The 14,345-nt window shown below is 34.0% G+C and overlaps 1 protein-coding gene across 5 annotated transcripts in view; it reads left to right on the top strand.

Moving 5' to 3' along the window:
- The window catches only part of EMSY (EMSY transcriptional repressor, BRCA2 interacting), an 87,037-nt gene that overhangs the window by 33,081 nt on the left and 39,611 nt on the right, over positions 1-14,345 (top strand). For all 5 annotated transcript variants that reach the window (XM_023499686.2, XM_012545324.3, XM_023499685.2 and 2 more), the window contains 4 exons: positions 2,916-3,170; positions 5,047-5,196; positions 6,501-6,674; positions 13,336-13,472. In XM_023499686.2, the coding sequence (XP_023355454.1) occupies positions 2,916-3,170; positions 5,047-5,196; positions 6,501-6,674; positions 13,336-13,472 (716 nt within the window). The remainder of the gene's footprint in view (positions 1-2,915; positions 3,171-5,046; positions 5,197-6,500; positions 6,675-13,335; positions 13,473-14,345) is intronic.

Genomic DNA, 14,345 nt, shown 5'->3' with positions numbered 1-14,345 from the left:
CTGCTTCTAGCAATCTATCCCTGAGACAATCTTTCTTTGTCTTGTTTTTCTAGCTCAAGGATGGGTAGGCATTCTTAAATCAGGATATCTGCATTGTTGTCAAATCCAAGATATTGGGTGATGTAATGATTTTTTTGATTTTATGTACTAGTTAAGTACTAAGAACTCTTATCAGTTATAGTCTGTGTTCATAGATTTTTCTCTCTCTCCCCAATTTCATTAATTCCATTAATATTCACTTTCATGTAAAAGGTTTTGTTTTGTTTTGTTTTGCTGCATTCATGTACGTTCTTTCTCTAGACTCACTAGTCCAAAACAAAAAATTTAAATATATTCAAAGCTATCCCGCTACCAAAAAGTGTAATCCCAATAGACATGTACTGAATCTGTTTGCCTTAGTAGCACATGGAGAGAAATTAGTAGGATTTTAAAGCTATATTGTTTGCTAGGCTTTTTAATGTATAGACTAATACTTAGACTTTATAATGTTATAAATTTCAGTTTTTACTTACTTTTTCTTCTATACTATGTGTTCATTTTAGATTAGCTTATCTAACTACCTTCTTTCTTTACATTTGAAGTATACATTTAACCATTCTTTTTTGTTATTTGATTAAGGCTTTTAATAACATTTTTCATTAAAACTAAGAGCTATAAAGAAAACACATTAGAATAAACATTCAAATGGGGGAACCAAATATTAGATAAAACAACATATACCAAGGTAGTACTAAATGAATTGACAATAATGTGTATTTGTTATGTTGAATAGTTTCGTGAGCTTATTTTCCTAGAGTGTCAAGGGTTAAAGAATTAGAACTTTATATTTCTGATACAGATTATGAATTGGCTTTTTTCAAACCTAAAGGTATAACTTTTCATAACATACATTCATAATAATATGATCCAAAGATCAATTCTATCATGCTTTAACTTTGGCAGTCTACTTTGAGATTGTATTGAGAAAAAAAGAAAAAAAATACAATTATGGTTTGTTGGTAATCAATTTGAAGATCTCACAATTTATATATTATTTAATTGTATGTAATTTTTATCAGTTTTAACCCTTAAATTTTGTTTTTTCCTCCTTTTGCTGTTAAAAGACTACCTACATCAACCAATAAAGTGGTTAATTAACTATAATAAGAGAAAGAATATGACTTATCAAGTGCAGTGTTGGCTCTAAAGTCAGCATGACCTGAATTAGGTTCTGCTTCTGCCTTGTGCTGGCCACAGGAAGCAGGGCAAGCCACTTAATCTTTTTGGGTTCTGGGGAGACTCTCCAAGGTTGTAAGTTGCAGGACAGTTTTTGTGTTGGTAGAGACTTTCTTCCTCAAAAAAGTCCTAAGCCTTTGAAATAAAAAGTACAAACCTTCCTCTTTTCCTCTTCCTAGCATAAGCTCTTAATATGACAAAGGCATTCAGAAAAGCTAATGCCTTCTTAAATTACAGAGAAGATGCAGAGGATATTGATTTCATTGTATATTACTGTGATGAGGCCTCATGGTATGTTCTTTGGAGATCACATTTTAGGAGGGAGATTGACATATACCTAGAAATGCATCCCGGGAAGTCTGTGAGGGAAACTGGAAACCATCTAAACAAATGACCAATGAAAGTTTGGGATTGTTTAGCCTGGATCATCGGTGGTGCAATGGATAGAGTGCTGAGCCTGAAGATCCATCATCTTAATTAACTTCAAATTCAATCTTAGACATTTCCTAGCTATGTGACTCTGAGCAAGTCACGTAATCCTGTTTATCTCAGTTTCTTTATTTGTAAAATGAGCTGAAGAAGCAATGACAAACCTCTCCACATGTCTGCCAAGAAAACCCCAAATGGGGTCACAAATGATCAGATACAGTTGAGATGACTAAAGAGCAAAAAGCCTGGAGAAGAAAAATCTCTGCGTGTTTGTGTGTGTGTTTTAAAGGGAGATAATTTTTTGCATTTATTGCACAGACATTTGTTGGGCATGTACAATATGCTAGGCACTGTATTAGGCATTGGAGAAGTAAGTATGTCTTGTTAGAGAAGACATCACACATACAGCCTGTTGGTGGGTCTGCCTCTCAATTCTCTCTCTACTCCAATCCATCCTTCACTTATTTACCCAAATGATTTTGTTAAAGTTTAGCTCCAAACATGTCATCCCTTCCTCAATAAATTCCAGTGTGTGTCATCTCCAGGATCTAAAATAAAATCTTTTTTTTTTTTTTTATATTCAAAGCTCTTTATAATCTAGTTGCTCCCACATTTTTCCATTTTTCCATCTTAGTCTCTGCCATGTACTCTTTGATCTAGTGACTCTTTCTTGCTATTCTATGTGCCACACACTATCTCCAGACTCAGGCATTTTCTCTGTTGTTTCCCATGCCTAGAATGCTCTCCTTGCTGGCTTCCTTTAAGTCCTGATTGAAATTTTATCTTCTGTGGGAAACCTTCCTCAACCTCTCCTAATTCTAGTACTTTCTCTTTCTAAATTATTTCCTATTTATTTTTTATATTGCTTGTTTGAACATATTTGTACCCTGTTAAACTATAAGAAGTCTGAATATGGAAACTGTCTTTTGCTTCTTTTTGTATCCCCGGTTCTTAGCATAGTGCCTAGCACATGCTAAATGCTTAATAAGACATCAGATTTCTATTTAGGGAAGAAGATGAAATGGATCTGAGAAATTATATAATCTAACTTTTAGTAAGGAAATACTATGAATTTCTTAATTGCTCTTCGCTTTTTATCACAAATACACACACAAAAAAACTTTGAAAAGGTGACTAAAACATATATTTCGCTTGTTTCTTTTTTGATTTACTGAAATCAACAGTAAATGCTTTTTCTATCATCATACCCAATTATAATTTTCACCTTTTAAAAAAAATCCCTTTTTTTCCCCTCTCTTGTCCTTTTATAGGTGTATCCACATCAGCAATTAAGGTGGCATCAACTAGACTTCCTTCTCCTAAAAGTTTGGTGGCCACTCCCACCCAAATTCTAGCACAATTCCCTAAACAACATCAACAGTCCCCAAAACAGCAACTTCATCAAGTGCAGCAACAGACCCAACAGCAGTTAGCCCAGCCCACACCAGTGTCTCATCAGCAACAACCTCAGCAATCTCAGTTGCCACCTGGCATTAAGCCCACCATCCAGATCAAACAGGAATCAGGTAAGTGGATAATATATCAAACCCAAGGCAGGACCTTGAATTTACCTTTTAAAATTGGTCCCTATTGTTTTAGAAACCAGTGATAGTTTTTAAATTCTAATGAAAGCAGTTGTTAAATTTTACTGCCAAAAAATGTGTGGTGTTTACTGTTAAAGAATATTCTGGAAAACTTATGGTTTGCAGTTGTGGAGATAGGTTGGTAATGTCTGTAGCTTGGCAGGGCATAGCAATGCTTCACAAATTTCATGGGGGGAAATTAGCATTTTTAAAGAGTGATCTGTAAATATTCCTTGTAGTATTAGTTTTGCCCTAGTGTCCTATGGCTCAAATGTTTGAAAAGAAATGACTTTTCATGCTTCCTTGGATGGAACAGTTAGATATAATACCAGGGTTTTTACCTTCATATCTTTGAAAGTATAAAATCACATTTGAAATGATTATCTTTTGATTGGTGAAGAGATCCTACTATCCATATGATTGGTTAATGAATAATGCTTTATATTTCTACAATTGTTTAACAGTTTAACAATTGCAGGTCTTGCAGTTATTAAGATTTGATTTGGGAATATTTTTACTCAACCATCTGCAACACATCCATGAGATATCAAAAGATAATTCTTTCCCACAACTTCATTGTTTTAGTTTTTCTATCAAGTTAAGAAGATTGAATCTGGAATTTTCTAGATTTTGTGTAAAAATTTTAACCTTGTTTGCTTACAGTGTGGTGAAATGATTTAATACTATTAAATAAGCAGAGTGTCCTTCTTTCCTATTTTGTCAATTCAAGTCATTTCCCCTAAAAAGTAATATAGTTCTTAGCTTTCCACAGCAATATATTCCTTTTATGATTTTGATGTCTGTGAAACATCCTAACAATTTCATTCTCATTTGCTTTTGGTAATTATTAATTTTATAATAAATATTATTACAAATAGGATTCTTTTCAATCAATTTTTAATTTGATGTGATTGAAACTCTCCACTTGTATTTCTCATAGAGGTGGTACTTAGTTTTTAAACTAAGCTTAGTTCAAGGAGACTTATTATCAGGTGGGGGCTGAAAAGGAAGGAATTTTTCAGTTCAAGCCAGTTCTTAAGGCCTTCTACTAAAATATTGAGAGGTTGCAATTTGCCTTAAGATTCAGTCTTTTTCAAGCATCTCCTATAAACACTTGGGTATTTTCCTGAGATACTTCAAAAATTATGTAATTTCCCTGAAAATTTGCAGTGTGCCCCCTAAATCCAGTATTCTTCTTTTTCTCAATCCTCAGTCAAATGAGTCCTTAAAGTGCAGACATGGCAGGCCATCCCTTGGCTTCTGCTTGAAGCTTTCTACTTGAATAGAGTTTGTACTTTGTGGACATAGCCTTGGAGAAGAAGAGGCCACTTTCGTAACATGAGAATGGCCCAATGTCAGACTATAGAAGAGGAATGTTACTCTTAATGGAACTGACAGATTGACACCTATAAAATAGAATATTTAAAATTTATCTTAGTAGCTGTTTATTTCAGTGATGAAATTGATGATAGTGTTTCAGTAAAAGAGACACTTTTATTTTGGAAATCTGTAAAAGCAAGCCCCTTTTTTCTCTTTAACTTTGTTCTTGACTGCTTATCACAGTTTTCCTATTTCAGACTTTTTACATGGAATATGTAACATAAAATAATTGTCTACAGATTATTCCTCTGGAAAAGCCATTTAGGGGGTGATAAGAGGCTGACACAATATACTTAATTAAAATTAGAACAGGTGAAACTACTGCTCTACTCTTCATGTGAAGGAAATGTTTCAGAATTTTTTAAAACTGTGATATATATATATATATATATATATATATATATATATATTATGTATTTAAACATTTCTTCTTTTATAGGTGTTAAAATCATCACTCAGCAGGTTCAACCAAGTAAAATCCTTCCTAAACCAGTCACAGCAACACTGCCCACCAGTAGCAATTCACCCATAATGGTGGTGAGCAGCAATGGAGCAATTATGACAACTAAACTGGTTACAACTCCTACTGGTAAGTCTTGAGTCTGTCTTCAAAGGTCACTTATATAAATTGTTTATCTCATTAGGAAATAAATATATTGAATTTATATAAATTTTACTGCAGCAAGAGGTGGCTTAGGGTAAAGAAAGGAGCACTAATCCAAGGTCAGGAGACATCAGTTTCAGCTCTGCCTTTGCCATTTTCTACATTTGTGACTTTGACCAAATCACTTCACTTTTTGCTCTTCAGCTTCCTTCTTTGTAAAATGATGGATTTGGGCTATGTAGTCTCTAAGCTCTAACTTTCTCTGTTTCTGACTTTAAGTGTTGGAATAGAAACATTGCTCATGTGGTTCTCTTTGTAGAAGCAACATGAAATTATAGTTATTTCATCTTTAGTATTGAACAGTCTCTTATCTTACAACCCTCCTCTTCTTTCAGATGACCCTTCTAGAAAAAGCAATATAAAATATTTTTGAATTTCCTTCTGGGTGATATAATTCATGAGTCATCATAAATCATTGTTTATTTTAAGTGGTGAAATATAAGTAAGTGTGAGATACAGTAAAAAAAAAATCCTCTCTAAATCCTCTCATGGCTTTAATGTTTCATTTCCATTTTAGTGCTTGATTTGTCATATTGTTCAATGACATTTAATCCTGATACCTACATTTAAAATGTAAAATCTATCATTGGGTCCATTTAACCAATTTTATTTTTTAAAACTAAAAATTAATTATAGTTAATATCCTTTTTTTGGCTGTCCTATCACTCTTACCCTCTTCTGTTGCATTTACTCCATTAAAAAAGAAAGACAAGAAAAGCCCTTGTAATAAATACATATACAAGCAAAATTAATTCCCACATTCGCCTTGTCAAAAAATATATGTCTTCTACTGTACTTTGAGTCTTTCTCCACTCTATTAGGAGGTAGATAGCAAGCTTCATCATTAGTGCTCTGGAATCATAGCTGGTTAATGTTTAAAATCTAATGGAGGAGAGGCAAATATGGTTTGTATAATTAAAAGTAGAAAGTGATAGTAGCAAAAGAAAGATACAAACAAAATGCTTTAACAAAATTTTGGTAGAAAGAAAAATTTAAGGGAAGGTTTCATGGAGGCAGTGGCCTATGAGTTAGACCCAGAAAAAAAGTAAAATAGCAGCAGATAGAGATAGGAAAAATAAGTTATGAGAGATACCTTGTGCTAATGCACAGAGATGTGATCAAAGGATGAAATTTGAGGAAATTAATTTACTTTGGTTAGAATCTAGTGTGTTTGATTAGTACTTGTAACTCTTTTAAATAATGCCAGATTTTGGTTTCTCTTTATTTAGGCACACAGGCAACCTACACTCGACCAACAGTCAGTCCTTCAATAGGGGCTCGAATGACTGCAACCCCTGGAGCTGCAACCTATGTGAAAACAACCAGCGGAAGCATCATTACAGTAGTACCCAAATCATTAGCTACCCTGGGGGGCAAGATAATTAGCAGTAATATAGTCTCTGGTAGGTATATAGTCTATATTATGGCATGGGTATATATTACCTCATACAGGATTTAAAAAACATTGTTTTCAAGTGAAGAGATTGAGAATAGGACCTTGGACAAGACCCTTCTCATTGAGTCCTAGCTTCCTTCTTTGTAAAATAAGGAAAGGTTATATTAGATGAGCTAAAAAGTACCCTTCTAATTCTAACTTTGACTAATTTTTTAAACTTCTGCTTATACTTTAGTGTACAAATCCAAAGCTTGGTTTTTAGTCTCTAATTTGAATGACTAAAGTCAAGTTTCTGACTTTAATTCTGACATGGGGATCACTTAGTACTTGATCTATATTAAACTTGATTTAAAAAAGATATATTTACATCTTTTTTGTTAAGAACTAAAAGGACATTGTTCAATTCTCATTATTAAAGATTAAAGCATTAGAAAATCCTATTTACAGTCCCCCATTTATGCTGATCTTTTTCTTATAATTGAAATTCACCAAGAAAAGAAAAATTACTATTTGTTCTACTTTTAAAAAATAATTTGGAATTGTCTCTGGTTTCTTTTGGCTTATCAAGTACTACCAAATTTGAGTTATATCCTCTAAAGTGGAATGTTTTCATGAAAGCCATATCCATTGAATCCAATATATCATATTGAAATGATATAAACCATCTTTGATCAGGCAATCCCCGTTGATTCATTTTGCATATGAGGAGTGTTTTCTGTAATCTTGATGTATCTTTAACCTGGTAAAGTCAGGAAATATGATTCCTGGCTTTGGATTGACATTTTTTTATTTACTGGAGGGTAGAAATGGAAAAAAAAAAAAAAAAGCATGAAGGTGGCATAAGGCACCATAATCTGAGCTATGAATTTTGGCCTGATTATAACTGTGAGAACGTTTACTTTTTGTCAAATTGGTGAGGGTCAGATTTTAAAGCAGATCATCCTATTCTATCTTTTAAGGAAAGATTTTATAAATCTGTTAAAATTCAATTTATAATATTATATATATACACACACACACACACACACAAATATATAAATAAAACGTGAAATAGTGCAATATTTTATTTCATTTAAAAACACTTGTCCCATCTTCTGCTTTTGTATGAAATTTTTTAAGATCTTAAAGGTTTTTATTTTTTTGAATTATAAATTCTTATAAATTTTGAGATATGAATTCTTAGAAGAGTGGAAGAAATATTGTGAGGTAAACTAGATTTCTTTTCCCATATTGTACCTGATTCAGGTGTGCCAAATTTCTTGCTTACTGCAAGGATACTTAATTTTTTGGGTCTAGTATTCCCTCCATTGATGCAAATTACAATTTCTCCATACCTTAGATGGTCATGTTGCTGGAGCTGAAATAAGTGGCTAGTCCTCTTGATGATCAGCCTCTTGGTATTTATTATGATATATACCTTTGCACATAAATGAGGTTGTTCCTTAGCTAGTCTCTCCGTGGGCCTTTTCAATTTGATAGGACCTGTTGGAACATGTATTAATGCTCTAGTAACTTTGGCAGGGCCTTTCTTTGACTATTTTAGAGTAAAATGACTACCTTTAAACTTAGGGGAAGAGAGGTGGTTTACATGTGTATGTTTCCTTGGCCTTGATAATTGAAGATAAAGCAGGTGTGTGTGTGTGGGGGGGAGTTGCGCACGCACATGAGAACAAAAAGACTAATTGATAAACTATAATGCATATGCATTTTATCTGGGCCCCAAACTTTTTTTGACACTTCTATTTTAAAAATAAAACAAAAAATTCTCTTATTTCTGATTTTTATATAGTAGATACTGAAGCAAGCAGTAGGGTCTTGCCAGTCTTCTTATACATAGGCAATTCTAATTGTTCTAGGCCCATGGATCAATAATGATTGATAAAATCCACTGTTGTAGGTAGCCTTTTTGTAATATTACATGTCTCATCATCATTTATGTCAAAAGTTTTTTGATCTACATCAAAAAGATGTAGATTTTATGGAGGATACTTTTTTCTTTAGTTTTTTTTTTTTTTTTTTTTGGTGCTTTCCCCCCCACATTGATATGATGTCCTGATGCCCCTCCCTTAGAAGAGAATCCACTTAGTTATAAATGAATACAGTTAAACAGAATAGTCTAAGATAATGACCCATTGACAATTTCTATCAATAATATGCCTCATTCTGCACTACTTCTCTTATGAGAAGAGATATGTATGTTTTGTCCTCAAGCCTTTGGAATCAAGATTGGCTGTTGTATTGATCTGAATTCTGATATCTTTTAATGTTTTACTTTACATCATTGTGGTATTTGTGCAGATTGTTCTTTTCTACTTCTAAAAATTTTATTTTGAACTTAAACATAAAAAAAAGAACATTTCTATATACACATTAGAACATGAAAGAGAATTCTATATGAAACTGATCTCTACTTGCAGTAGTTGCTTTTTAAAAAACTATGTAATAAATTCTACATGGTATTTTCAAAACTGTTTTGCTTGTCTGTGCTTCCTTCTGAACTTCTATTCATTTTTGTGCATTTTTAAAATGTTTAATTTTTTTCTGGCATCACTATTGCCAATTCCCTTTCTTCCTCACTACCTTCTGTTCCCCATTAGTTGAGAGAAAATAAAGAAGGAAAAGAAAGCTTGTAATAAATGCTGTTAAACAAAACAAAGACATATCAAAAAAAAAAAAAAAGATTTACCTACTATTTGTGTACTACTTCTTTGTGAGGAGGTTGGTGATGTGATTCATCAGAGATCTCTTGGACATGTTGTTGGTCATTGTTTGCATCAGTTTTTTATATCTTTCAAAATTTTTCTTTACAAAGTTGTCCTTGTATAAATTGTTCTCCTAGTTCTTGATCACTTTACTTTTCATCAGTTTATACTATCTGGATTACCTAAAATTATCTCTCTTCTCATTTATATTCCATGATTTGTTTAGCCTTTTCCCATTTGTCTAAAAGACAATCTAAGGCATTCCCTTAGTCTTGTTCTTTTCTTTTTCATCCCCATTTAACTGTCCATTTAGGATCAAAAGGTTTATTTTGTTTCTAATGTCTTCCCTTTCCCCATCTCTGCGTTTTCCCCCTGTTGAGTTTGATGTATTTTATTGGAATCTGAGAAACACACACACACACACACACACACACACACACACACACACACACACACAAAGAGAGAGAGAGAGAGAGAGAGAGAGAAAAGAGAGACAGAGCAGAGAGAGATTATGACAGAGAGAGATATACACACACACACACATAGAGAAAGAGGGAGGAAAAAGACAGAGAGTGTGTGTGTTCAGGAGTTATAAATTGCAGTAGGATGAAAATTAATTGTATTATCACACTAAGTCCTTTACCAATGTGGTGAGCCTCCAGGAGTGGTGGGTCCACAGCCTGCCTATTGAGGATTGAACTCTCAGGTTGGAAATGGAACAATTCAAAACTTCTTTACTGACCCTTAATGGGATCAGTCCTGTGAATGGCTGCTATATTTTCCATATGGCTTAGGTAAAAGAGAGATTCAGTATTAAAAACAAATGGAAGGAAGTTCAACTGATATGATACCTCTTCCCCCCACTTTCTCCATGTTTGTATATTATTCTCACTCTAATTTTGGGAAATAGCAAGCTCTACCCCTTCTTCATTTCTGTATTAATACTTTCCTCTTTTTTACCCTCTCTTCAATCCTTGTAACAAAACCATTTTCTCTTCTAAGCTATTAGATTTTTAATATTTGCCACTTTATTATGTTTATATAATACTTTATTATGTTTCTTCTAAGTTTTTGTGTCATCTTCCTGGAAAATCTACTTTTCCTTTGAGCCATTGCTGGTTGTTGTAGAGTTGGATTTATAATAACTTTTGATACTTGCAAATATTTTACTTATTCAATTCTCAGATTTTAGTTACTGACCTGGGACTTTGTGTTAGGACCAAAAGTTTGTTGTACTTTTGGGTGTTGTAACTGGCCATGTTTGTTCTTGCTCTGGATCCTCTAGGTCCTTGTGATGGCCTGTTCCTCCTGTCATTTGCCCTGCCTGAATCTTTAAGATTCAGAATACCAGATCTTTAGGGTTTCTCTGGTGTCTCAGTTTTAGAGAACTTAGAACCCTTGAGACCCCCTGTCCCATCCTGATCTCAGTTTGAGCCCTGTAGCACTGTCTTGCTAATTTCTGGCCACATTGTTGCTCTTCAGGTCTTCTAAGTTTCCCACTGTGGGCCTTTCTCAGGGAATTCTCTTCCTTTGCCTTTGTTGCTTCTGGTCACAGAATCTTGTAAACTCTTGGTCTTTGGTCATATTAGTGCTTCCCATGAACTGTTCTCATATATATATATATATATATATATATATATATATATAATTTTTTATACCTGCAAATATTTTACTTATTCAACTCTCAGGTTTTAGTTACTGACCTGGGACTTTGTGCTTGTCCCAAAGCTTTGGATTTTGGGAGCAAGGGAATGTGCATAGCAGTTTCACCTCTTTGCTAGGCATATATTGAGTGATGGCGTTGACACATGAAATAGTAACTCTATTGCAAAACTGTGTTGTGGCTTAGGAATTTGGAGCAGGGAAAGAGTAGAAGAGGTGCAGAATGTTTCATAAAGTTTCAGTTCATAGAACTTAGGGTGAGCTTTGAAGTACAGGTAGAATTAGTTAAAGTGAAGTTCAAGAGTGGGTATTTTAAGCAGGGAAGTATATAAGCAAGGGAAGGAACAAACATGGTATGCTTATATTCTGTTGAAAGTGAAGAATATATGTTAGAGTGCAGTAGAAATATGGTAGAATAAATTAATTGGGAACTAGAATTTTAAGGGCTTTTCAAAATCAATCTGGAATAACTTTTGAAAACCTAGAGTCACTTCCACTTTTCAGTGAGGTATTTGAGAAAACTTTTACAGCATGTCAAGATATGCTGATAAGATAAATAGTTACTGATTTCTCTATTTGGTCCCTTTTTAAAAAATAGATAATTGAGTTATTCTAGAACAAGTTTATCTTGAAGTTGTTGAAATTTTAAAAAAAATAATTTTGAAAACTGTTTCAACATAATAAGTTTTCTTTGTAATTCTGTGTATTTAAAAACATTCAGAGAAGGGATCCCTTATATATATACTAGACTGCCAGAAAGGTTCATGATATAATAAGGGTTATGAACCCCTGATGTAGAATATTATCCTTTGTATGTAGAATATTGCTAACTCCTTAAATACCTGTGTCACTGATTTATATAAGAGATTCATGGACTCAGAGTCAGAAAAACTAAGTTTGAGTTTGATTTATTTCTTATTAACTATAACACCTGGATGAGTCACTTATCCCATTTTATAAATGAGATAAGTAGGGCCCAAAAAGGTTAATAGTCCTTGTACTACTTATCTCACAGGACTCCTATAGTGAACAAATGAAAGAATATATGTAACATGTTTTTTGATTCTAAAACACTATGTAAGTATATGCTATTTTATTGTTATCATCATTGTCATCAGTGAAAGCATTTTCCTCACCTGAAATTTCATAGCTATCAAACCAGATTTGATGAAATTTTGCTAATTAGAATTTATGTAAGGATTTATCACTTAATGATAAGAAAAATTTGTTGGTGAAAGGGATATATAGTTTCAAGTTATTATTGTAGATTCTGTAGAAAATGCCTTGGCCTTTTGACTCCAGTCAGCACGACTGATTTGACAATTTAATTTTTCATATCCTGCCATGTTGGAAAGATTTTTTTTCTTAATACTAAATTGTTCAAAATAAACTGTTCTTGAACTTAAGATGTGTTTCTAAAATTAGAGAAAAAAGACACAGCATGTTGTAATAGAAAAAGTCTTGAAATGAAAAGATCAAAGTAGTCATTTTCCTTTCCTTTCACTAATTCTCTGCCTCAGTTTCCTCATCTTTAAATATGGATAATAATACTTGTACTGACTACCTTCTTTCCCCACAGGATTGTTTACAAAATGTTTTGTAAATCTTAAAGTACTATATAAATATAAACTATTATTATTTCTTTGAAGGAATAAAGTATAATTAATTGTACTCTGAAAACTTAAATCAGTTGTAGGCTATATTTGCCTAGAAATAGACTGAATGACTGTTGCATCTAGAGATTAGTATTAACAAAAGGTTAATGCTAATGAATGTTCTCATTCATAGTAGCTCTGGAAGACTGCTAAGGCATGGAGGGATTGGATCTAAATTAGTAGTGGGAATACAAAAATAATGGATTTTGGAAATATTGAAATATGTAGGCCATAGGGAGCATGGTGTAGTGATAGGAGCATTTGGAGGACCTCAGTGCATATCTCAGGTCTTCCACTTACTCTGTATGTGATAGTAACAAAGCTCTCTGGGTCACCATTTCTTTTTGTAAAGGGTTGAATAATATCCCTGGTTTCTTTCAATCCCAGATCAGCACAGTGCTTTGCATATAAAAAATGCTTAATAAATGTTTGTGGAATTGAATAAAATCATATCAGGTTTATCATTTGTGGGCCAAATTTGGGGGTAAAAATTTAGATGACTATAATTGGATCTGTAAGATATTTGAAACCTTTGTCTTCATCTAAAGGAGACATATGATTAAGGGTAGGAATTATGTGCAACCTAATTAAGATCGATCCAACATCATCACTCTTAACTTGGGCCTCCTTTTCTTCCCCCTTCTCTAAGGAACGACCACCAAAATCACCACCATCCCAATGACTTCCAAGCCCAATGTGATTGTTGTACAAAAGACCACAGGAAAAGGAACGACCATTCAAGGCCTCCCGGGCAAAAACGTTGTCACAACATTGCTAAACGCTGGAGTAAGTAAGAGCTTGACCTTCAGGCTCCGCAATCCACCGAGGATCTTAAAGGGCCAGCTATCCAAATATTTGCTTAAAGAAGTCAAAATCCCACGATGGCTTGAACTTTTGATTCCCTACTGTTGCGCTGTAATAACTATAAAGACACCACCTACGGATGCCATTTTTCAAAGTAATTTCTAAAGCCCATTGAATATTGCTGTGGTGGTCCTGCAGCAGCCTGCTAGATTGTGAAGCATGAGCCCTGGTTTCACAGGCTTTGCTTGATTCCAGATGGAGAGTCTCATGGGCATAGGAACTGTTCTCAGAGGGCATCTCTGTACCTGGGTGTGACCAGAGGCCAGGCGGAGGAGGAAGGAGGGCCTGGGCAGGGAAAATAAAGTATTTGAATGATAGAGGCTAGAAGAAACACAGAAACAGGGGGTGAAAGAGGGACAAAGATGCAGAGAGATACCAAGAGATAGACAAGACAGCCTCAGAAAGGAGAGAAATACAGGAAAGAGAGAGACACAGTCCCACAAAGAGGGGAGCTGTGAGAAGGCAGCCCTGGCTGGGCCTGAGACCACATTGACTCTTGAGCACAGGACTCAGATCTCCCTGGGCTATATTTTAGCAGTCACAATTCCTTTAAATTCCCAATAGGTTTCATGGTAATTCATGTGTATAATATTGGAAGAGCCAATGCAACTTGGGCTTTGTGATAGCTAGTATCCAGATCAAGGGAGATAATAGCCTTACAGTGCTTTGTCCTGATCAGACCATATCTGAGTAATTGTGTCCAGTTCTAGGTACCATATTAGATCAGTTTTTGATAATGTAATTGGCTTTCTTAGGAGGTATTGAACTCCTTAATACCAAAGGTCTTCAAGCAGA

Source organism: Sarcophilus harrisii, chromosome 3 (assembly GCF_902635505.1).
Source record: "Sarcophilus harrisii chromosome 3, mSarHar1.11, whole genome shotgun sequence".
Taxonomy (NCBI): Eukaryota; Metazoa; Chordata; class Mammalia; order Dasyuromorphia; family Dasyuridae; genus Sarcophilus; species Sarcophilus harrisii.
The sequence above is the reverse complement of the archived record's forward strand: the minus strand, read 5'-3'. Positions and strand labels throughout refer to the sequence as shown.